At 38.7% G+C, this 26,468-nt stretch overlaps 1 protein-coding gene across 1 annotated transcript in view; it reads right to left on the reverse strand.

Annotated features, from left to right (window-relative positions):
* Positions 1 to 13,993: 13,993 nt before the first annotated feature.
* LOC132124639 (copine-8-like) overlaps positions 13,994 to 26,468 on the reverse strand; it is a 75,594-nt gene continuing 63,119 nt past the window's right edge. The window contains exons 16-20 of the mRNA XM_059535755.1: positions 19,814 to 19,941; positions 19,295 to 19,397; positions 17,368 to 17,425; positions 15,348 to 15,421; positions 13,994 to 14,967 (exon numbers count right to left, since the gene is read on the reverse strand). Coding sequence (XP_059391738.1) covers positions 14,764 to 14,967; positions 15,348 to 15,421; positions 17,368 to 17,425; positions 19,295 to 19,397; positions 19,814 to 19,941 — 567 coding nt within the window. The 3' untranslated portion in view covers positions 13,994 to 14,763. The remainder of the gene's footprint in view (positions 14,968 to 15,347; positions 15,422 to 17,367; positions 17,426 to 19,294; positions 19,398 to 19,813; positions 19,942 to 26,468) is intronic.

Below are 26,468 nucleotides of genomic sequence, written 5' to 3' on the forward strand. Positions count from 1 at the left end.
AGATACATCGTTATCGGGAAACCCGGCCCTGCCCAATTCCGAGGGTAACACATGCATCTCGGTGGTTGTGGATCGATTCTCTAAAGCCTGTAAATTAATTCCCCTGCCAGGATTACCAACTGCCCTGGGAACAGTGGAACACTTATTCACCCATGTCTTCTGCAACTTCAGCTTTCCTGAGGATATCGTGTCAGACCGGGGTACCCAATTCATCTCTAGGGTATGGAAAGCCTTCCATTTACTAGTGGTTACGGTGAATTTATCCTCTGGGTACCATCCCCAGACTAATGGCCAGACTGAGCGGAAGTTCCAGGAGCTCAGACTGTACCTCCGGGCATACTGCCAAGGAGACCTGCACAGCTTGAACCGTTTCCTTCCCTGGGCCGAGTATGCACAGAACTCCCTTCGACAAGGTACCACCAGCCTCACCCCCTTCCAGTGCATGCTCAGCTACCAAAACTCTTTGTTTCCTTGGACAGGTGAACCTTCGGACATTGCAGCTGTGGAATTACATTACATTTATTCATTTAGCTGACACTTTTATCCAAAGCGACTTACAATTGCTATATATGTCAGAGGTCACACACCTCTGGAGCAACTTGCTGCATAGCGTTAGCACTCGTTAGCTTGTCATTAGCGTTTTCATTCGAACCTATCGCTGTTTTCTTTTCTCCTCTCTTTGGCACTATGGTGAAAAACTCTTTGAAAAACTAATGGAATGCATTGTCGATATAAAAAACTGGATGACGAGTAATTTCTTACTGCTAAATTCTGAAAAAACAGAGCTGTTAATTATAGGACCTAAAAGCTCCGCTTGTAATAACCTAGAACACTGTCTAAGACTTGATGGTTGCTCTGTCAATTCTTCGTCATCAGTTAGGAACCTAGGTGTGCTATTTGATCGCAATCTTTCCTTAGAAAGCCACGTTTCTAGCATTTGTAAAACTGCATTTTTCCATCTCAAAAATATATCTAAATTATGGCCTATGCTCTCAATGTCAAATGCAGAAATGTTAATCCATGCATTTATGACCTCAAGGTTAGATTATTGTAATGCTTTATTGGGTGGTTGTTCTGCACGCTTAGTAAACAAACTACAGCTAGTCCAAAATGCAGCAGCAAGAGTTCTTACTAGAACCAGGAAGTATGACCATATTAGCCCGGTCCTGTCATCACTGCACTGGCTCCCTATCAAACATCGTATAGATTTTAAAATATTGCTTATTACTTATAAAGCCCTGAATGGTTTAGCACCTCAGTATTTGAATGAGCTCATTTTACATTATAATCCTCTACGTCCGCTACGTTCTCAAAATTCAGGCAATTTGATAATACCTAGAATATCAAAATCAACTGCGGGCGGCAGATGCTTTTCCTATTTGGCGCCTTAACTCTGGAATAACCTACCTAACATTGTTCGGAAACCCTTCCCATAACACCCTATGTACTTGCTACATCATTAGAAGAATGGCATCTACGCTAATATTTGTCTGTTTCTCTCTTATTCCGAGGTCACCGTAGCCACCAGATCCAGTCTGTATCCAGATCAGAGGGTGGATCAGCACCTAGAAAGGACCTCAACATCCCTGAAAGACAGCGGAGACCAGGACAACTAGAGCCCCAGATACAGATCCCCTGTAAAGACCTTGTCTCAGATGACTACCAGGACAAGACCACAGGAAACAGATGATTCTTCTGCACAATCTGACTTTGCTGCAGCCTGGAATTGAACTACTGGTTTTGTCTGGTCAGAGGAGAACTGGCCCCCCAACTGAGCCTGGTTTCTCCCAAGGTTTTTTTCTCCATTCTGTCACCGATGGAGTTTCGGTTCCTTGCCGGTGTCGCCTCTGGCTTGCTTAGTTGGGGTCACTTCATCTACAGCGATATCGTTGACTTGATTGCAAATAAATGCACAGACACTATTTAACTGAACAGAGATGACATCACTGAATTCAATGATGAACTGCCTTTAACTATCATTTTGCATTATTGACACACTGTTTTCCTAATGAATGTTGTTCAGTTGCTTTGACGCAATGTATTTTGTTTAAAGCGCTATATAAATAAAGGTGACTTGACTAGGGGTTAAGTGTCTTGCTCAGGGACACATTGGTGTCTCACAGTGGATTCGAACCCGGATCTCTCACACCAAAGGCATGTGTCTTATCCACTGCGCCAACATCACCCCTATAAAGCTGGTCTAAAGCTGGAATACTGGTTCCGAGTGATAGAGGGTGGGACTCAGCTCAAATCCACCTCCATAGTGCCATATGGAGACACAAGGCCTTTGCGGATGCTTGACGCGCCGCCACTCCAGTTTACCATCCGGGAGAGAAGGCATGGCTATCAACAAGGGATCTGCTTCTCCATCAGCAATGCAGGAAGCTGAGTCCCCGCTACATTGGCCCATTCATGGTTCGAGAGGCAGATCAACATAGTCACCTACAGGCTCCACTTACCCCCCAGGTACCGCATTCACCCCTCGTTCCACATCTCACTAACCTGTCTCTTCTATGTTCTCAGATTCCCAGTGACGATCTCCTGTGATTCTCATATGCTGACCTTCCTTGTGTTACTCTCCAGAGCTCTAGGATTGATCCTTACAACGAATCAACATTACCTTGTCACATATCCACTTGTAAATAAGCTGTTTACTTGCACTAAACCCTCTGTCTTCGTCCCAGTTTGTGACAGTAAGCTTTTCTGAAGATCTGGATTTTTATTTATTTATATAAAACAAGTTAATTCAGTGGAATATTAAAAGTGATAATGTCAAAATGTAATATTTTGCAGTTAGAAGTGCTGTATGTAGGATTGAAACCAGTTATGAGGAGTAAAAAATGTTCTACAAAATTAAACTTTTGGGCGTTGAATACTTTTGCACATGAATCTTGAGCCAATTTGATTTTTTTCCCCATTTTTTTCCAATAATTGATGGGGAGTAGACAATTTGCGTAAATCCTTGAGTTTGACCGGAATTTTTTTTAAATAGCATTCCTTACAGTACAGTAATGACCCATTTGCTGAATGGAACCTCTTAGAATCTGTCATGTTAAAACAATCAGTTCTTAAAGCCTTAATGTCATTAGTTGTCATGCAATAAAAGTCTCTTCGTGTCACTGATAATTTTACCTTCAATGGTGATTTACATCAGTGTAAATCTATTGTTGCAGGCTGAAGAATGTTTAGTTGAAGGAGGCCCTGCTATTGAACTGGCTGATTTAAGGTTTGTATGTTTCCTGTTAATTTGTATGATTGTATTTGCACTCAAATCAACTCAAATATAAAATACATTATGCTAGCTTTCTATTCATTTTTATTTATTTATTATTATTTTAAAGCCTGAACCAGCCAAATGAATCCGCTTCACTGGAACAGAGTTCTGTGTCTTTGGGGAATGAATTGATGTGTCCTCAGTTAATCCTGAAAGAGAAAACCTCTCAACACAGGTGAGATCATCTTACCAGAAAATTACTTTGGTAGAAGTTGAAATATATATGTGACGAGTGGGGCGGGGCCGAGAGACTAGGAACAGGAGCGAGGCCGGTGGAGTGATTGGAGATGAGCGACACCTGCTCGACCGACCGGTCTCGAGTCCCACGGAGGAGATGGAGGGATATAAAACCGGAGCAATGACAGTGACGGACGAGAGAGGACCAGGCCTGGGTTTTAGTTGTTTGTTTTTTTTTTCGTCCGTGAGGGGCTGACGCGCTGTTTTGTATTTATTTTGATTATTAAAGTTTGATTTGATTGTCTGCCGGTTCCCGCCTCCTTCTTCCCGAAGATTATGCAGTTTTTATTCATTACAGTGGTGCCGAATTAAAACTCCATGATCACGGGAAGAAGGAGGCGGGAACCGGCGGACAATCGCATATAAACTTTAATTACAAAATAAAGACAAAACAGCGCGTCAGCCCCTCACGGACGACTGACGCGCACAAATCAAAATCAAAACACAAACTAAAACCCAGGCCTGGTCTTCTCTCGTCCGTCACTGTCGTTGCTCCGGTTCTATATCCCTTCATCTCCTCCGTGGGACTCGAGACCGGTGGGTCGAGCGGGTGTCGCTCATCTCCAATCACTCCACCGGCCTCGCTCTGTTCCCGTGTCTCTCGGCCCCACCCCACTCGTCACAATATATAAATATATATATATATATTTATATATATATATATAACCTGTGTCCTGTGCACTCACAACTCTCTCTGTGCTCACGCGCAAGATATTAAATCTTTTCGCACCTTATAACTTTTTCTGTTCTCATCTTTTTACTGCGTGCAGTGTGAACATTCTGTTCCATTAACATGGGCTCGAAAAAAAAAAAAGGCTACGCATCACAGACAGAGTGTGTGAACCTGGAGTTAGGCATATGCCCAGTCTGCTCTGTTCTCGCGCTCCACTTAGGTGCGCTGCATCCTGATTGGTTCAGATAACATAACAATTTACACCACACATTTAAAACATTAAAACATTTAAGAGTTCATATTTAAGTCTGATATTAAATCAATCTAACACCAAAATTTTATCAGGCAATGATTTGTCAAGTTTGTCTTCACATACAGTTCTTTTATAATTTTATTAACAACTGTCAATGTATTCATCAGAATCATTTAAATTGTAGACTGACACATCTTTCATTTAGGTTTATAAAATAATCAAACTCATAATAATGATGTAAGTCTCTTTATGATCAGTAGAGGGCAGGGTAGGATCTTTATGAAATTTCATTATCACAATCTTTGGCAAGATATTGTAGGTCTTACCTGATTTTGTTTCTCTCACATTGTTCTTGTTGTTTTTCTCATAATGTTGACATTTGTCTAATGAAGAATGTAACTTATTGGAGTCAGTACACAGAAAAAATGACCCAGCATCATCAAGTGTTTCGTTTGAATCTTTATTTATAAAATAGGAATAGGGCATCATTACTAGACATTATAATTATTACAGCATATCTTCCTTTATATATCCTGAAAACACATTGATATTCAAGGAAGTCTTTCTCTGTTTGGTCATAAACCGTTCTCTACACAGTTTCTAACATGGATATGGAAACCATAATTATAAAACTGGTCTTTGGTCAAAATTTGGGCTTTTTTGTTTCGGATATTGCCTTGGCAGCTTGGATACCTTAATACTAATCAAAAATTTAAAATGAATCCATTCTTGCATTGATAAGTGCTACACTTGATTCATTTGTGAGTGCATTTAATGCCAAACTACACTGGTTTAACAGCACCTGCATGCATCTCATTCACAAAACATTTTTATACTAGAGTAACTGCACAAGAAAAGTGTTTCATAAAATAAATTAATAAAAACTGCAACAATAGAATATAGTAAATTTGACATTAGCACAAATAAATTCTCTATTAAGGCAAACTTCATTTTTAAAACAAACAATCTACTAAAATATTTCATTTAAAATACTGCTCATGCAAACATGATGCAGGCAATATTAAGCTGTGAATTCATAATTAACAAAGGTAAACAATATCTGTGTATATATGAGGCTTCTATTAGCCCACCTAAGTTAATCTTAAACAAATTCTCACCAAAATGACCCAGGACTAAAATTCATGCTGTCCAGTCAGTGCTGTACTAAAGAAAAACATAGCATTAAACAACCTACAGCCAGATAACACGTCCTCTAACCCTTTGAGGTGTAATGAGCAGGGCAACTGATCCTAACTAAGAAAACTGGCACCTGTCACCACTTTCACAAATAAGGGTCATCACACCTGAGATTAAATGCACAATATCTGTTACTTGTAAACAATTTATTAGCCATGCAGTCAAAGTACTTTGTTTTAAAACCATCAAGAAGTTCTAAGCTACTTAGCTGCAGATTTCTCTTTCATTAATTATTATAGTCAATGTACAAATAATGATACTTTCTACAGAAGCGGTTCAGTTTAATGTGACCATAAACGAGGAAGACTGCAGTGACAATGTCTGAATCCATATGGAAAAACTCTGGGAAAGTGTTCCCATTCCATAGACGGTTAAATTTTGATGCATGTTTTCTGCATGATTTATAGAGACAATACAGCATTGATGCAGCGAGAGTGGGTGTGAGCTCTACGTTGACACACTGTCATGTTAAATAAATGAAGTCTTAGCTCTGTGCCTGTGTTTGAGTTATTTTTTCCCGGGGTTGCTGGGGTAAAGGCTCACTCATGTATTTTCTTGCTGAAATATGAAGGGTTTGGAGCAGGAGAAGCACATCTGAGCTCTTGACACTGACTGGAGCGATCTCAAGAGACACGTTAAGTGCTGGCGGTAGGTTTTTATTTTTGTTACAGGCAGTTTAACTAGGTGTCACTGAGCATTGTTTACTTGTAAACTTATGATAGACTGAATTGGATTTTTTTTGTGATAATATTGTTCTTGATGATATATATGTTATTTTGAAGAGAATCTGATGCCATTTAATTGGGTCAATCTACAATTGTTTTGTCATTTCCAGCTCATCAATTCTAAATCAAATATATCATACAATCTTATTTTGTCTTCTTTTTCATGTCAGGGTGATATTAAATATTTATTTAATTTAATAATAAATATAAAATTTTACCATTGACTGACTTGCTCTAACGTCAGTGATTTTACAAAGCAACAGTACACCCAAAATGTAAAATTTGCTGAAACTTTTCTCACTCTTAGGCCAGACGAGTTTGAGGAGTATTTCTTTTATCTGAACAGAACTTGAGAAATTAAGCATTACATCCTCTGCATGAATGGGTTCCGTCAGATTGAAAATCCAAACAGCTGATAAAAACATCACAATAATCCACAGCACTACAGTTCATAAATAAACATCTTGTGAAGCAAAAAAACTACACGTTTCTAGGAAACAAATCCATCATCAAAATGTTTATTTTTTTCTTTAAACTGTTGCTTCTAGCTAAAATATGAATTTATATTTTTCTTTCTACAGTGAAAAAAATGGTGTCACCTGAATGTGCACAGATCAAGAACCGTTTACAGTCTAAAACAGTTCTAAACAAATATGTGTGTGGATTTTGATGTGAAAGACAATAGGTGAAGGACTTTTTCAATGAAGGAAGCGTTGGATTATGGATTGAACAAGTGATCTAATAACACATTTCTCCAAATCTGATGAAAAAACAAACTCATCTACATCTTGGATAACCTGAGGATGAGTATGTTTTCAGCAAATTTTCATTTTCAGGTGAACTATTAGGTAATGGGAACCATTAAAATCACTGACAATAATGGCAAGCAGCAATTAAATTAAATTAAATTAAATTAAATTAAATTAAATTAAATTAAATTAAATTAAATTAAATTAAATTAAATTAAATTAAATTAAATTAAAATTATTAAATTAAATTAAATTAAATTATAATTATGGGGCCAACGACTACAGAATGGCAAGCATCAGACCAACAAGATGATTAAATTCAAAATGGCAGAAAATATACAGGTGCATCTCAATAAATTAGAATGTTGTGGAAAAGTTCATTTATTTCAATAATTCAACTCAAATTGTTAAACATGCTTATTAAATAAATTCAATGCACACAGACTGAAGTAGTTTAAGTCTTTGGTTCTTTTAATCATGATGATTTTGGCTCAACAAATTAGAATATTTAAATAAGACCAATAAAAAAAAAAAGACATTTTTAGTGAATTGTTGGCCTTCTGGAAAGTATGTTCATTTACTGTACATGTACTCAATACTTGGTAGGGACTTCTTTTGCTTTAATTACTGCCTCATTTCAGCGTGGCATGGAGGTGATCAGTTTGTAGCACTGCTGAGGTGGTGGTGTGTGTGTGGTGGCTCTTGATGCCTTGACTCCAGCCTCAGTCCATTCCTTGTGAAGTTCACTCAAATTCTTGAATTGATTTTGCTTGACAATCCTCATAAGGCTGCGGTTCTCTCAGTTGTGCATCTTTTTCTTACACAGTTTTTCCTTCCAATCAACTTTCTGTTAACATGCTTGGATACAGCACTCTGTGAACAGCCAGCTTCTTTGGTAATGAATGTTTGTGGGTTACCCTCCTTGTGAAGGGTGTTAATGATTGTCTTCTGGACAACTGTCAGATCAGCAGTCTTCCCCATGATTGTGTAGCCTAGTGAACCAAACTGAGAGACCATGTTGAAGGCTCAGGAAACCTTTGGAGGTGTTTTGAGTTGATTAGCTGATTGGCGTGTCACCATATTATAATTTGTTGAGATCGTGAACTGGTGGGTTTTTGTTAAATGTGAGCCAAAATCATCACAATTAAAGAACCAAAGACTTAAACTACTTCAGTCTGTGTGCATTGGATTTATTTAATACACCAGTTTCACAATTTGAGTTGAATTACTGAAATAAATGAACTTTTCCACGACATTCTAGTTTATTGAGTACCTTAAAGGGTCACTCCACCCGTGGAGACATGAATGTGTATTGAAAGTGGGTCATATATGTAGTAGAAAAGTATCTTTTTTTTTATTTTGGTCCTTCTGGGCCTATAAAAGGCAGAAAATAACTTTTTAGAGCCTGTGGACTGTAGACAACAATCCCCATAGTGCATTGCAATACTCAGCTCCGCAGGCCACTCCCACTACTCCGCCCATCAATGTGGATTAGTTGAGCTCTCCTCTACGCTACCGATTGTAAATTATTTGGCACAATTTGTTGTGAAGAGTTATTTTGCGACCCAATTAATGTTTTTGTGACAAAATGGTGTGCACTTGCATAGTACCGGGATGTTGTTCAAGAACAAGGAAAAGTATTCACAGATTCCCGAAAGATACGGACTTGTGCAAAAAGTGGCTATGGGCTAACGTTATCAATAACCCTAAGTTCGGTGAGGACACAACACTTGAAGCACTAAAAAATCAGATGGTGTGCAGTTTACATTTCAAGCCCGAAGATTATGCGCCTAACCCCCTAGGATTGAAGAGACCCGCGCTTTTGAAAAACGCAATTCCTTCAGAATTTTCCTTGCTAGACGACGACGACGAAAAGCCAGGAACGTCGGGAACCACCAGCTCTAGCAGCACTAAACGCATTTGCCTGGAGGTAATGTTATTTCTGACTAGACTCTATTAGCAGCTAGTGGCTACTGAGAACACACACTGACATAGTCATCTGCTGTAAAGAAAAACATCTCCTATGATTTTTCTGTTTACGAACTAAATATCTTGTATGTTTTGCTCGCTTGTTGTTTTAATGTGTCTGCCTCAGTAACTAACGTTACACTTGTCAAGAAATGAGTAAGTAAAGTTAGTATGTAACGTAATAATGTAACATTAGACACTTAGCTAAAAGTTATATATAAGTTTGCTATTATCGATGTAAATCAACCATGTTTTACTGTGTTAGTTTGACGCTTTTCATGTTTTTTTAGCTGCTCGTCGCTGTACTGTGGCTTATAAAGGTAGCCACGAACATCCGTTTCTAACATAACTTCGTCTAAATCAAAATCCTCCCCAATGCATCCGTCTGAAAAATCAGTATTTTCCTCCAAGTTTCTCCCGGTGAAATCAAACGCACGGGCACTGATGTGTGATAGGTCTGTTAGCGCATTAGGTACAACCCCCTATGGGCAGACTACTTGTGCTTGTAGTCTTTACAGAAATCCACCCTTTTTACACTTCCTCCTACAATGACGTCAAATGACGATTTTTGCGTCATTGTAGGAGGAAGTGAAAAAGGTAAATAGTGGATTTCTCTCGTCTCAGGGGAAAATGAGAGAATGTTGCACAACCATTCAATAGTATGACTGGTTTTCTAACAATGGACCTCTTAATGCAAATGGGTGGAGTGACCCTTTAATGGCTTATCACTTTTGAACAATAGGTGGCACTGTTATCGTCACTGTGGTGTGTTCTGTGTTAAGTGACAATGGCACACACAAAGTTTGGTGTCAATGTCTCAAAGCTTTGCCGAGATACAGCCTCAGAGTCATTTTGTCATCATGCTTCAAATTTGTAACAGCACTATACAAAAATGGTTTTGAGTATCCACACAAATCCATAACTTTTTATCAACACGGTCTGAAGATGATCTAACATAAGTCTGACAAAAATCGCACCAACGATCTAGGAGAAGCTCGAAAAAAGTATGTTTCAATACTTTAAAAACATAAATCAAAATGATGGACAGGAAGTTCAGCTGACTATAGTATAATTGGTATTTGCGTTGTTGGCATGACACAAAGAACATTTTGGAGACCAATTTCATTACAATAGGCTAATGCAATCAAAAGTTATTAGCATTTTTGGAAATTTCATAATTCATGGCTAATGAATGGTTTATTACTATTGACCACTAGGTGGCGCTGTTACCAAATTGATATGGCGTGGTCAGTTTGAGGTGACAATGTTACATACAATGTTTGGCGGGGGAAGTCGTGGCCTAACGGTTAGAGAGTTGGACTCGCAATCGAAAGATTGTGAGTTCGAGTCTCGGGCCGGCAGGAATTGTAGGTGGGGGGAGTGCATGTACAGTGCTCTCAATACCATGACTTAGGTGCCCTTGAGCATGGCATTGAACCACCAACTGCTCCCCGGGTGCCGCAGCATAAATGGCTGCCCACTGCTGTGTGTGTGTGTGTGTGTGTGATGGGTTAAATGCAGAGCACGAATTCTGAGTATGGGTCACCATACTTGGCTGAATGTCATGTCACACTCACTTTTTTTTTTGGTGTAAATATGGTGAAAATTGGGTATGATTTGACTCGGAATGTTTCAAATGATTCGACTTGGCATCCTACACCAAATCTAAAGAAACCAGTTTTGTGATTTCTGGTCAAACCATTCAGAAGTTACAAGTTATCTTTTTTTTGTATCTCTTGACCATTAGGTGGCACTGCACCGAAACACTGCAGATAGCCTCAGGTCATGCTTGTTGTAATACACACCATGTGTGGTCCCAATATGCCAAACCTTTGAGGAGATATAGTCTCACATCCATTTTGCATGCTTTTCGTCAAATTAAATTGTGATTATTTGAGAACGGTTTGATTAATCAACTTGAACTCCATACATTTTTACCAGCATGGGCTGAAGATGATGTAAGCTAATTTTCATAAAAATCAGACAAACCGTCTAGGACGAGTTCAGAAATAGTAGGTTTTTCAAACAATGAAAAATAAAAGAAAAAGAAAAATGGTACAGTGCCTTATTTCTATCTTTTGGACTTCATTAGACTCGGCATGAGCCAATGACTCCTTACAGTGTAAAATTCCTTACAGTTCAAAAGTTATTAGCATAAACAAGAGTTAGTGTTAGAGACTCCAAACTTGCTGTGGTTGATGATTAGACTGTCTACCATCAGTGTGCCAAATTGAATTATATTTCAAAATATAATCATTATATATCAAAATAAATCATTATTTATCAAAATAAATTTTAACAAAAATCTAAAATGCATAAGAGTTAAAAAGTAAAAAAAGTGTTTCAAGATCATTTATACATAAATTACAGTTACATTTCTATAATTTTCTATAATTAAAAAAAAGACTTTATAAAGAATAGTGTATATTGTAGTTTGACTTGGTTGTCGAAAAGCAAAAGCATCTGCCACCACAATTGTAGAATGACCAAAAGAACAAATCTCCCCAATAAACATACCTCAAAACTGCATGCAAATAAAACTAACAATTACAAATGCAAACAATACACGCCATTTGTGTGGTGCATGCTTGAAAGCATATGCTACTGTACTTCTCTATTAGGTTCTGCTTGCATTTCTGTGTTTGTATATAGATATTGAGAGCAGCTACAGTTCTGTCATAACAGGAACAGTTCACCAAAAAAAAAAAAAAAAAATTCACATATCATGCCAAACCCATTTGTTCTTTTTTTAGTGGAAAAAGAGGAATTTTGCAAAATGTTCATGGTGCTCTTTTCCATACAAGGAAAGTGAATGGGGACTGTAGTTGTCAAGCTACAAAAATGAGAAAGAAATTCCATAAACGTACTCAAGTTTAATCGAAATCTTCTGAACTTTGTGAGAGGAAAAGACCAAATGTATGGTCATATATTTTCTCCTAATGTTGGTGTATGAATTCCCTTGTGGTTATTAATTTGGCAAACCATTCCTAATTTGCTAAGAACATATGTTTATTTTTTAAAAACAATAAACATAGTTTTAGAACATCCAGAAGTTTTTGTGCCAATCTAATAAAAATAAAAATTTCTCAAACTTTTTTTAATCTCCTTCCCCAGCTTTATTTTATATATATTTTTTATTTATTTACATAACATAAAATAATATTCCCACAGCATGGCAGAGAGTTCTTTAATAAAACCCAATTTAAACAGAACATTCCCTAATGGTTATTTTGAGCATTCTAATGCTTCTTATTATTTTAGAACCATAAAGTCTATTAAATGTTTCTCCTTTCATAAATAAAAAATAAATTTAGAATTTCTCGATGACATTTGTGTAATACAGCATTTAATCAAATTTAAAATCTAAGATTACTGTCAAAACATGTAATAATGATAGCTTACAAATCTGAATCTGTCACGCTACGGTGAGATGAACGAAGAAGATGAAGATAAATGCAAATAGTGTGCTGAAGAAACAACAAAGCAGGGATGTGGGGGACTTAGGAGTGGGGACAAAGGAGTGGATGTGGGATGGTGGAAGGCAATAGCAAAGGGCTGGCAGGAAGGCAGGCAGGCAAAAACTGGAGGAGGTTTGTGTGCAGGACGGACATCCAGGAGGAGGACGACGACAAACTAAGCCCAGGGGGAGGAGCCAGGGTGGAGACAGGAAGGAGCAAGAGGAACCTTGCGGGACCCAGGTCGCAGCCATGAAGGTGACCCATGGTGGAGCCGATGGAGGGAGGAGCCATGGTGGAGGAAAAGGCTGAATGCAGAAAGGCTGATGCTGAAGATCCGATGGGGCCAAGGCAGAGCAGATGGCTCCGGCGACAGAAGCGGGGAGCTGAAAGGAAGGAGGAGCCTGACAGAGCCAGAGGAACAGAGGGACAGAGGGAAGGAGTGAGGAGTGGAGTCCCGAGGCAGCAGATGGTCGATGACAGACCAAGGTGGAGCCGAAAGGGCGAAGGAGCCCGGCAGAGCTGGTGGAGGGCCAGTCGAAGGGCCGAGGCGGAGTCCAGGACTCAGAGGCTGGAGGCAGAGGTAAGGGATCCTCCAGCCATGACACCGATGGAGACTGGCAGACCCACAGCAATCCCACTTCCCGTGCCAGTGACACGGGAACAACCTCAATGGTCATTGTCTCACAGGCAGATAGTTCAGGGCAGGCAGATAATTCCTGGCAGGCAGGAGAAGAGATGGCATGTCTGCATATACATCCAAATAATAGTCCACTGAACTCGGCTCACCCTCAGCCATGGTGCAGTGGGCAGAGCTTCCCTCCACGCTCTCGGTGTCCATAGCGATCTCCACCAGTGGTGAGCTCTGTAGCCAGCTCTCACACCTGCTCTGACGTCACAGGTTCTGGCTCCGGGGCGATCCTCAGCTCTGTCGCTCCATTATGCAATGGCCCGTTGGTCTCTGTGGGCTCAGGTTCTCTGTCATCGGTGGGCTCAGGCTTTTGCTCCGTGCAGCTGAGGTGATGCTGGGCTGTGCTCTGGGTTCTGTCGCGTTCAGGATTGGGGTAGGATGCACTCCAGACATCGAAACATGGCCTCCCTCCAGTTCAGTCTTGTGGTGTCTGTGATGGCAAGACAGCTGAAACTTAGGGCAAACAAAACCAGATTGTGGCTCTCCTGAGCCACAGCTGAAAACGTAGCTGCCCACTACATAACGAAACAAATAAATAGACTTCTGTCACAGCTATGGTGAGATAAACGCACAATGAAGATGAAGATGAATGCAAATAGTCTTTAATAATCCACAATAAGGCAAACACAGGACAGACAGGCAGGATGCACAAATAGGGACTTAGTAGACCAGCCAAACACAGACTGCACAGACTAGGAATTAAATACATGGGATGACGGGACAATTAACAAGACACACCTGAACCAAATGACACAATCGATGGGAGACAGAAACTAGGTCACACAGAGTACATGAGGGATGAAAAGATATCAAAAACAGTCCGGGGTGTGACAGAATCATACATGTTTGGAATTTCTTGAGGTTCAGTAAATGAAGCCAAATTTTTATTTTTGGGTGAACTGTTCCTTTAACGGAGAGTAAGGCTTTTCCTGTTAAATTTCAGTTTTGTGCTAGTGCTGCGAAAGCTAAGCACAAATTATTTTTGAGACAGTCAAATGACCAAGAACACGGAATACTGATATAGCAAAATAATTCAAAGCGAACACTGTACAACAAAATGAAAACCAAGGCCTCGCATATCTGCGTGAAAGTTTCTCTCACGTTTGTAATGAGAGTGGATTCATGCTTTTTCTAAAATAACACTTGCTCTATTTACAACGTCATGTAATAAAATGAGTAAATTTCATTGTTAAGCAGCTCAGAGTTTTCATGAGGTACAAAAAACACCCGTTTGTAAAAAACGGTACAATTGTAAACGTCTGCAGTATTTCGTCAGACATGAGAACAGGAGATATTATGTGAGATAGAAACTGTGAAGTCATATCTGATGTTTGACTGAAGAGGCCACGCGATACTTTAAAACAGTCTGAAACACCACCTAATACGCCCGAGGAAGGACAGCGGCACGCGTAAAGCTCCCTAACTTCACCCTACGTACTGAAAGACAGCGTGCAGAAGGGCAGCGTTTCACTCAGACAGGCCGTGTGTGATCCTGAGAGTGACAGTGAACTATAGAGAGGACGTACAGTTTGTGCGATGGCTCAGATCTGCGTCTGCAGTGAGTGGACGAGTGTGGACGGGGGTTTGGAGGAGCTGGAGTGGGACGAGTGCTGGGGTTTGATGCCTCTGCTCCTCATGTACTGGAGGAACTGATCCGGGATTTCTGCAAGAACATCTTTGGCCAGACGGGCCATGCTGAGGATTTGATTCCCTCTGCGATCGATGTAGTCTCGGAAAGGAACGAACTGATTAGGAATCGGGGAGATATAGGAGGAAAATGCTGTTGACAACTGCAGAAAATCAATTCGACTCATCTTGTAGATGGTAAAAAGGAGTATAAATCACATTTTGTGTGAACTATTCCAATAACGATGATGGTTATACTTTCAAAAATATGATGAGCAAAGCTAAACATTTATTCTCAGTTCTGTACACTTGTCTACTCGCCCTCCATGCATTTACTGTAAACAGATTTCCCATTTGCTTTTACCACACACTGAGAGATGAGTCAAAAATATTGTCTGTGATCATCAATGCTACAGATGCTGTAGACATTAGGTTGAAAAACACCTGGAATATTGCCTTACTATTTCTGTCCACAGATATACAAGGCTAGATAGCTCACCTGCACAATGTCTCTCTCCGCGAAGCGACCCCTGGATGATATCCTGACCTCATCTCCATCTAGTTCAATCATCTCTGTCAAATGGAAGAAAATGGCACAGGAAAAACCATTATATGGTGCTCACATCCAGCTCAGACTGTTATAGTCAAGTGTGCTATCACTGGATTTCATATGAGTTCAAATACATCCTTTTATGTAGCAGCTATGAAATTAGTTCAAAGAGCAAATCATGACTGCTGTGAGATAACGAGAACACAGGGAGCTGCATATAAATGAGGTTTTATCTTCATTAAAGGGAAAGAAACTATCAACCTTTATACAAATTGCAAGCCTAGAAAAGACCAATGTTTGCTTTTTACTTTTTAATGTGTAACATTAAAGCACAATTTAATGAAAGACTGGATTTTTATTATTTTGTTTTTATTTTTTTGTGGCCTTGTCAAATAAAACAGAATAAATTACTATGTTAACATAACCGAAGAGCAGTTAAAGTTGTGAAACACAGTTTGTCATAGTTTTGTAGCTATCAGAACAGAAGCAAAAGCTGCTGCTCTCTGTGTTGTTTTCTGATGTCTCTTTTCACGTTAAAGTGTAAATTGCATGAACTTATTTCACAATTAGATTGAAAGAGCAGAAAAAAGCCCATACATACACCCACCCATACACCCTTGCCTCAAAGAAATGAGGAAAGTGGTCAAAAGTGGAGGAAAGGGACACATTAAAACACCAGGTATGAATGGGAAGGTGTCTACCTCATCTATTTGTGATCCGATCGACCAAATGCATCTTGATACCAGGTTTGAACAGGACATAAGTGTCAGAGATCTGGTGCAAAAGAGGGTGGAAACCAAATTTTTGGAAACCTTAACTAACTTTATAAGTGGGTTTATGAAAATGTATGAAATTGAGAATTCTTAAATTTTTTTAACTTGGGTCTATAAACTAAAACAATAGCTGCGTTTCCATTTCCTTTCATATTGTGCGAATTGTAGTTGTGAATTAAAAATATGCTTAATGGAAACACATTGATTTTGAAAAAAAAAAACATATATTCCATATATCTCAAAATAACAATTACACTCGCATGAAGTGGTTTTTCAGGCAATTTGAAAATTGAATACATCGCAAAAGTGCAATGGACACAGGTTTTTTTGCATTTACAGATCACCTGCCGTATGTAAAAGTAACACGATCATTTTTTAAATGTACTAGAACCTCCAAGAAACACTTCATACATGGTATGCTTTGCAGAAGATACACACATATGTCTCCTAAGATTAAAAATTATGGCTAGAGCACAGTGGCTACAAAACACTTAAACCTAAATCCATTGCCATAACTTTTTGCGAGAGGAAAAATATGTTTTATTCACATACTGCATCATCGGTTAATGAAAACAGCATCAATTCACAATATGTTTTTTATTGACATAAAATATTGCAAAAATTTGGAAACCAGCTACTGTACATTGTGGGAGATGTTCCAAAATCATTCACAAATGTTTGCACATGTTAGCACTATTTGTCGATTGCTATGCTAATACTGCCCACAAAAAAAAAAGAAGAAAAAAAGGCATTCGTAGTAAAAAAAAAATTTTTTTTTGGTAGAATTGTCATCATCATGGCAGGATTACACCATTATCTGACTTGCACAATGGACACATGAACAACAGTGAGTGTAAATCATTCTCATTCACTCTGAACAAATATGCTTCCAACAAACTAAATATGAAAACTACAGCAGATTAGGGAGTGATGACAGTTGAAACTAAGTTACTTTTCAGATGAAAGAAGAGGTCCAGGGTTATTTAAGAAACTGATAAGCCGATGGAGATTTCAGAGCCCTTACAGTACACGTGCTACTAATCATGTTCTGGGAGACTGATTGGTCTCACTGGAACATGTGTGAAACAGGTTTCTCTTTTGAACTGATCTGGTTTGATGGTTCTCTGTTGGAGTAGACTGATATCATATCACATCTTCAAACATCCCCAAAGACATACATATCACTCTCATCTTACCATCAAACTCAGCCGGCCCGACTCCAACAATGATAATTGACATGGGAAGACTGGACGCCTTCAACAGAAGTGAACAGTTCATTAAAACAAGACCCCCAGTAATACCCTCCTCATATAATTCAACATCTGTGACCCTCTCTGTGAAATCCAGGCTAAAGTCTCAAAATCTAATTAGGAGATGACAAGCATCAAAGTTCGATTTCAGCCATTAACTTCACTATGATTCCAGTCTTTGACTTGCCCTTACTCAGTCTATAATGAAGATATCAAGGTTACATTTCAACAGAATGTTCTATACCTTATGAAGGATGATTTTATGTAGAAAACAGTAAATCACACACACACACAAAAATATTACTTTGGCTGGGTTTTCACACCCAGGGTCACATTTGGATAATAAAACATGAGCAAAACAGACTTGTGATCACAGTACAACAATACAATATCTTGTGTTCTGATGTATCATGAAGACATATGAGGCACTTTTCTAAAATATGGTACAAACTGGTTTTCAGTTACTTTTTTTAAACAATGGCCAATTTTGAACAATTGAAAGCCTGTAGTCCCTTTAAAATGGTGATTTGAAATAAATATTGAGCAAACATGCAATATTAAGCTGTGTCTCGCATTTCAAGTGGCATAATTTCTTCCCATTCCATTGCAGAAAGTGACATCATTCCATTTTCTCCGTTTTTGAAGAAAATATAGTGTTGAATGAATTTGTCAAGCTAAATCATTCAGCCCTGTTACTGAGTTATTTAAACTAACTAAATAAATAATACTCTTGCAAATGTTTTTTTTCCAATAACGTTTAACATAAATCAAAATCTACAAAGATTCGGTCTCCTTCTGAATGAAGACTTAATTTTGTCTAAATATACAAACACTGTGCACGTTAATTGCAACCCTGTTACACATTATGACATATGCATACATTTTATGTGTACATTTATACATTACTTTTATGTTTATTTAAGGTTTGAACTCTGTCATTCAGAAATCTGAAACATGAGGCCCATTCATTAAGCCCAGGAAATGTGCCCTGCTCTAGTGTAGACAGCTCAGTTATCTGCACACTGAAACATTATGAATGACTCCTGTCATGGTTCAAAGAGACTCTGCCCATCACAGTCTGCATAATATATCACATTTCGGCGTCTCGACTAACGTGTTTAAAGGAAAGAAAAATGGATCCATTTAAGAATTTATTTTTTTTTAATTTTGTATTTTTCAAATTGTAAAGGTATCCATACTGAGGAATCAACAAACTATGTGAGTGGGCGTACATTATTCTCTTTTATTGCAGCGCAATGGTAGTCTCATTTTTCATCCAATAAACATGTTTTTCTAGTGAGTGGAATGATAAAAAATGCCTATTGTTTGCAAAGCAAACAAACTTAGACTCTCAATAATAAGGTTCAATTGTGATAAAAGTGCTTTTTAAATACATTTTTAGACATTTTTAGACATTCTTTCAGGTAGATAATCAGCTATGATACTCAAAAGTCAGCCCTGTTACCATGATTTTGTAGTCGACAACCTAACTGTTTTGGAAAGAATGCAGTTTCACTGCCTTGTGCAGAAGACTTTAATGTCAAATCAAAAAGTAAACCATTTTTCTACTTCAAAAGGTAACCATCATCGGTAACAGGGCTGACATTTTAAGATAATATCTTATTGAAAAAATTAAATAAAACATTGAACAGACAGAGAGTTGGAAAGTGGAATGATGTCTTTTTTTAAAATAAATGTATGTAATCTTTCATCACCTTAAAAGGGGGAGAAATTTGATGGTAACATTTATTATTTATCATTATAAGCTATTCATTGCCATGTTTTATAAATATGTACATAAGGGACGCTTGTATTTTCTACAATTTTTCCAAATGTTGTAGAGATGAGAAGGAAATGTTTTTTTTTTACTTACATTTACAATGGATTCTTTCGTCTGAGCCATGTCTGAGATTACCCCATCAGAGATGATGAGGAGGATGAAGTATTCAGAGCCATCCTTTACTAATGACGCATATCTGCAAAGAAATAAGCGAATCACTTCGTGTGCTTGTAACGGACACTGGGGCTGGATCGCAATTCAAATCCAATCCAATCCAATCCTAGTGTCACAAAGAAAAGTACATCTAAAATAGTCAAAAGTACCATGATGATGTACTATTTGTGGTGGATTTTCCAAGTACGCCCTAAAATGTGCTTTTTGGGCTTTTGCCTACAATCAGTTCTTTAATGAGGTACCAGGATGCAAACACAACATTGTAGTAACATAACAAAATAAATAATTAAACATTCTATTATATGCAATCTTACTGTAAGACAAAACCTGAAATATTTTTTGTAACTAAATTTTAACAGGATATTTTTAGCACATGGCCAAAATAACTAGTGTGAAAAATTGTATATACGTATGTTGAAGTATTATTGGCTGCCTCACCTTGCTACATGATTAATGACAGGTGAGAAGTATGTTGGTCCATACAGATGAACAGACTTCAGGCTCTGATAATATGCCTCTAGAACACCCTCTATCCCACTGCAATATGGGTTTTCTGGGTTCCCATTCTGTAAATACACATACAAATTAACATATGAACATGTGATACACACACTCCACCAAACAGTAGTCCACCAAACTACTGTTATAATCATAAGCCCCGTCAGACTGGTCATGGCAGAGGTGTTGCAGATATATATATATATTTATATAGTGATATTCTCATTGTTACCCAGAAAACAGAATACAGGTTTAACTCATTCAAAATACTTCTGCTAAATGTTACACTGTCAGATATGCAAAATAAATCTATTGTACTGTATCTCTTGCTCTGGCTACTGTGTGTAGACCACCAGGGCTGGATACAGATTTCCTAAAAGAATTTGCAGATTTCCTCTCAGACCTTTTGGTTACAGTTGATAAAGCACTAATCATGGGAGATTTTAATATTCACGTTGATAATACAAATGATGCATTAGGACATTAGGCGTTTACTGACCTAATAAACTCTTTTGGAGTCAAGCAAAATATCACCGAGCCCACTCATCATTTTAATCATACACTAGATTTAATTATATCGCATGGAATTGATCTTACTGATATAGATATCGTACCTCAAAGTGATGATGTTACAGACCATTTCCTTGTATCGTGCATGCTGCATATCACTGGTATTAACTATATGTCTCAGCGTTACCGTCTGGGCAGAACTATTGTTAAAAATATACATGAACTAGATGAAATGACTGGCAACATGGGCACTATTTTCTTTAATACATTAGAAGCTGTTGCCCCCATCAAATTGAAAAAGGTTAGAGAAAAACGTACTGTGCCATGGTATAACAGTAATACTCACTCTCTCAAGAAAGAAACTCGTAGTCTTGAACACAAATGGAGAAAAACTAACTTGGAAGTTTTTAGAATTGCATGGAAAAACAGTATGTCCAGCTATAGACAGGCTCTAAAAACTGCCAGGGCAGAGCATATACACAAACTCATAGAAAATAACCAAAACAATCCAAGGTTTTTATTTAGCACAGTGGCTAAATTAACAAATAACCAGATGCCACCTGATTCAAATATTCCATCAACGTTTAATAAAAATGACTATACTTTTCTTCACTGATAAAATAGATAACATTAGAAATACAATAGCAAATGTAGATTCTACAGTGTCTAACACTTCAGTTTCATCATTCGCACCAAAAGATAAACTGCAGTGCTTTACAAATATAGGACAGGAAGAGCTAAATAAACTCATCACTGCATCTAAACCAACAACATGTTTATTAGATCCTGTACCCACTAAATTACTGAAAGAGTTGTTACCTGTAGCAGAAGAACTGCTTCTCAATATTATTAACTCATCGTTATCTTTTGGTTACGTCCCAAAACCATTTAAGCTGGCGGTTATTAAGCCTCCAATTATTAAGAAACCAAAACTAGATCCTAGTGAACTGGCAAATTATAGGCCTATTTCAAATCTTCCATTTATGTCAAAAAACTTTAAAAAAGTTGTGTCTGCTCAATTGAGCTCTTTCCTGCAAAAATAAATTATCTGTATGAAGAATTTCAGTCAGGTTTCAGGCCCTACCATAGCACTGAAACTGCACTTGTTAAAATTACAAATGACCTGCTTCTTGCGTCAGATCAAGGCTGCATCACATTGCTAGTTTTACTTGATTTTAGTGCTGTGTTCGACACCATAGATCATGACATACTCATAGATAGATTACAAAACTATACAGGTATTCAAGGGCAGGCTCTAAGATGGTTTAGATCCTACCTTTCTGATCGCTACCATTTTGTTTATTTAAATGGGGAGTCATCTCATTTATCACCAGTAAAATATGGAGTGCCACAAGGATCCGTCCTAGGTCACCTTCCATTTTCAATATACATGTTGCCCCTTGGTAATATTATTAGAAAATATGGGATTAGCTTCCACTGTTATGCTGATGATATCTCAACGAGACCAGATGAAACTTTTAAATTATCTGAGCTAACAGAGTGTTTTAAAAATGTAAAAGATTGGATGACCAATAATTTTCTCCTATTACATTCGAATAAGACATAGATATTGATTATTGGACCAAAAAACAGTACACAGAATCTTGTAGATTACAATTTGCAACTAGACGGATGTACCGTTACTTCCTGTACAGTCAGAAATCTGGGTGTTATATTAGACAGCAACTTGTCTTTTGAAAACCATATTTCCCATGTTACAAAAACTGCATTCTTCCATATTAGAAAGATTGCCAAGCTATGAAACATGTTACCTGTTTCTGATGCAGAAATGCTAGTTCATGCATTCATGACCTCTAGACTGGACTATTGTAATAACTATTGCTCTCTCTGTTTAAATCTAGATTAAAAACACATCTCTTTCGTCAAGCATTCGAATATTGCATCTCTTAAAGTGTGACTGCAGTTGCATCTCATCAAATGCGCATTCTTATTCTTTAGCTTGAGTAAAACTAATTAATTTTACTTTGTTGGAATAGCAGCTATGCTAATGATGTCTCTATTTGTTTCTCTCTTTTGCCACGGGATTTACATCCCTTGGTAACTAGGATATACACAAGCTCCAGTCTGGACCCAGAACACCTGAGAAGAGATGATGCTGTCCCCTCAGAGGACCTCAGATGATGCTAACCCTTAATCAACAAACAGAACTAACAAATATTGCTACAAGTGTGACTGCATCATATAATAATTCCTGTTAATAATGTTCATCATCTGGCTGACTACGTCTTGTATTATTTTTTCTGAAAAATCCTGTCATATGCACACAAACTGAGAGTCACCACTTATAAGCAACTACTATATATTGTAGAAACGTAATTTTCTGTAAAGTTGCTTTGTAATGATTTGTTTTGTAAAAAGTGCTATACAAATAAACTTTTATTTGTTCTAATTGAATTGAATGATATGCAAGGATAATAAAAATAAAACAGATATAATAGAAAAAATAAAGCAAGCTAGTGTTAAAGGAGTTGTTTTTTGTTAATTGTATAATAAATAAAAAGAAAGCATAAAGAATACAAAAAGAATAGAGAAGCTAGTGTTACTTAGTTTTTTTGTAAGAAAACAGGCAGTTAGTAAATTAATAGAGTGCAAGTCTTTTTAAGAATATATTTTGGAATAGAGACTCCTAGAGTTAGAGGGTCACATAAAGATGGAAGGTATGTATGTTTTAGCCGATTCTTGAAGATGGCTAAGGGCTCAGCTGCTCAAATTGAGCTGGGCAGGTCATTCCATGAGGAGGGTACATTTAATAAAAAAAATTGTGGAAGTGATTTTCTGCCTCTTTGGGATGGCGCAATAAAGCGACACGCACTTGCAGAATGCAAGCTTCTAGAGGCACATGAGTCTGAAGTAATTAATTAAGGTAAAGGTGTGCAGAGCCAGTGGTGGTTTTGTAGGCAAACAGTAATGCCTTGAATTTTATGTGAGCAGCTATGGGTAGCCAGTGCAAATTGATAAACACTGTGACTTGCATTCTTTTTGGCTCATTAAAAAGTAATCTTGCTGCCACGTTCTGAATTATTGTAAAGGCTTGATAGAACTGGCTGGAAGACCTGCCAAGAGAGCATAGCAATAGTCAAGCCTGGACAGAACAAGAGCTTGAACAAGGAGTCGTGAAGCATGTTCCAAAAGAAAGGGCCTGATCTTCTGGATGTTGAATAAAGCAAATTCTGCAGGACTGGGCAGTTTTAACCATGTTGTCTGAGAAAGTCAGCTGATCAACAATTATAACTGATATGATATGAAAAGCCACATTTCTGAATGACAGAACCTAGTGATGCCACGTAGACAGAGAAGAAAAGTGGTCCAAGAACTGAGCCCTGAGGCACCCAAGTAGCTAGATGTTGCGACTTGGACACAACTTGGACACTCAGCTCTCCCAGATGCCTTGAATGACCTATCTGAGAGATAAGACTCAAACCACTGGAGTGTGGTTCCTGAAATGCAATTTGCCAATAGGGTTCACAGTAGGATCTGGTGGTTAATGTCAAAAGCAGCAGACAGATCCAGCAAGATAAGAATTGAAGATTTGCTATCCTCTTGCCAGTCTTAGAGCTTCAAACAACTGAGAACCACTTCTAAAACCAGACTGGTTGCTGTCAAGGAAATTGTTCTGTGTGAGAAAAGCAGACACTTGGTTGAACACATCTCGATCAAGTGTTTTTGCAATGAAAGGAAGAAGGGAAGTTCTCAAATTTCTGTTTAGTTCTCAAAAAGAGATGCTTTAAGGGTGGTTCCCTTTCAAGGCACGGGTCACGACAAGGTGTTCCCCATAGCGGCATTTGGATCCGACCCTGCCTTCGCGACTCCATCGTTACAGAATACTTTCACCCCCTAGGATCCAGTGGCCGTATCCAGCAGTTCCAATTGATGATGGATTTGGCAAAATAACTAGTTGGTTTACGACAGGGAGCACAAACCCTCGAGGACCATGTCCAGACCTTTTGAATATTATGCGGACCTGCCAGAGTTCATGCTCATTTACTTTTTTGCTCATTGCCTGAATGAACCATTAAAAGCTCACCTTATCCATAATGGTCCTCGTGGATCACAAGTCCAATTTATGGATTATGCTCGTCTGGTGGCTGGATCTTCATTCATTGTGGGAGAAGCAGATCCCATTAGGGTAATGGCAGCTGCACCAGAGCTAGTTCCTGTAGTGGCGGCCATTTCAGAGATTCTTCTTGTCGCGGCTAAGGACCTTGAGCCCCATTCTGTCACGACTGTTCTTCCTGATTCTACCATAAAACGTCTGAGGTTGGTATCCAGTTTGAAGGAACCACCGCTGATATCTGTGTGAGTGGCTGTTGTCTCCATGATTTCGACATTCACAAGCAACAAAAAAAATCCTCATTCACAAACAACACTATTTCTACATTCGTCTGCCACATTGATTCAACATGCTTGAATGACGCAATATCAGCACTCTCAAACCCTCTAAGCTCAGTGGCAGTGCACACTATAGAAAAACCCAAGGAGGCGACACCTGCTAAGGAACTCCCAGAGGTGGCGGCAATTGCTGCAGGTAATGGCATACAATTCAGCTCCCCTCACAGTGGTGAGTACCATTCCTGACCTGTCTGCTTGTCTAAATTCTGCTGATGATTTTGAACCGTCTGTTTGGTTTAGTCACGACCATTGAGTCTGTTTGTCCAGTATCAGACACTGAGTTTTGAACCTTTTGATTGCTCTATTATGTCCAATGAGGCAAAAGGTGAATTGTTAACCCATTCAGTCTCTGCTAATGAATCTAACAATTAACTATTTCTGTGTCCTGAACCATGGAGGTCATCTATGAACTTGTGTTTTGTCTAGATCTGGCCGCAGAGGCTCTCTGTGAACCCACTGATTGTCATGTTATGGTCAAGGAGACTGTCTGCAAACTCTCTGCCTGTCTAGCCGCAACCAAGGAGGCCCCCTGTGACTGTCCTGTCATGACCAAGGAGGCCTTCCGTGAACCCTCTGACTGTCATGTTACTGTCACAGAGACCGTCAATGAACCTCCTGTCTGCTCTACAATGGCCAAGGAGGCCAATCATGAACTTGTCACATGTTCACTTATGGATAAAGAGACTAATTGTGAAACTGCGTTCCTTTTTGTCCCACCCAACCAACCTCTCCCTCTTCCTCTACCTGCCATGCTCTTTGTCCTGTCTCCGCTGTTTTCTGTCTGACCCTCAGGTAATCCTTCAGGGGTGGTTAGTGGTCAGGGCTTGCCTCTGGACATTCAGCTTCCAGCTGCACCATGGTGGGATGATCCCAGATTGCCATTTCTGGCATTCGAAATATGGACTCCACTTTGGTCCTTCGACCCTTTGATATCGCCTTGGCTCATAGCTCCCCTTCCCTTGCTTCCTTCCCCGTCGGTCGGAACTCTAGCTTCTCCATTTCTTTCCCCATCATGGTTCCTCCAAGCGTCAACTCCACCGTGGACTATTAATGGTTTGAGTGTCTGGAAGCCTCTCTTAGGCGGGGGGCTCTGTCATGAAACCAGTCAGTTTTCAACATGGGCTACATTTCCCACAAGCCCCGTACCTGGAATTAATCACACACACACCTGTTCTCCATAAGGAGCACTATAAAGGTTGCTCTCTCACACACACTCAGGGTGAAGTATTGTTTGCTATTGCCTAGCGGTTCTTTGTATTCTAATTTAGTCTGTTTCTGTGTTTTGGCCCACTGCCTGTGTTTGACTATGTACAAAATATACAATAAAGCTGCATTTGGATCCGACCCTGCCTTCATGCCTCCATCGTAACACACGATTACTTTTTAACAGGAAAGAATGTAACAAGCTCATAATAATGACTTTATAAGTTGGAAACAGGAAGTTTATGATAGCACGTGAAGACAGCAGAGAAGCGTTCTCACTCACCACAGTGGAGTGAATAATTTTTTTAACTTTGTGGTTTATTATTTTGAATCTTATAGGATGCGGTAACACACATCCCTCTCACAATATATTGCTTTACAGAAGATATGCACTCCAGTGTGGTTAGTGCTCACTCTCACTGATCTATATATAACTGAACCGTGTTCTTGCCCACCTCTTCCAACCGAGCAG

This window comes from Carassius carassius, chromosome 43 (genome assembly GCF_963082965.1).
Source record: "Carassius carassius chromosome 43, fCarCar2.1, whole genome shotgun sequence".
Lineage (NCBI taxonomy): Eukaryota > Metazoa > Chordata > Actinopteri > Cypriniformes > Cyprinidae > Carassius > Carassius carassius.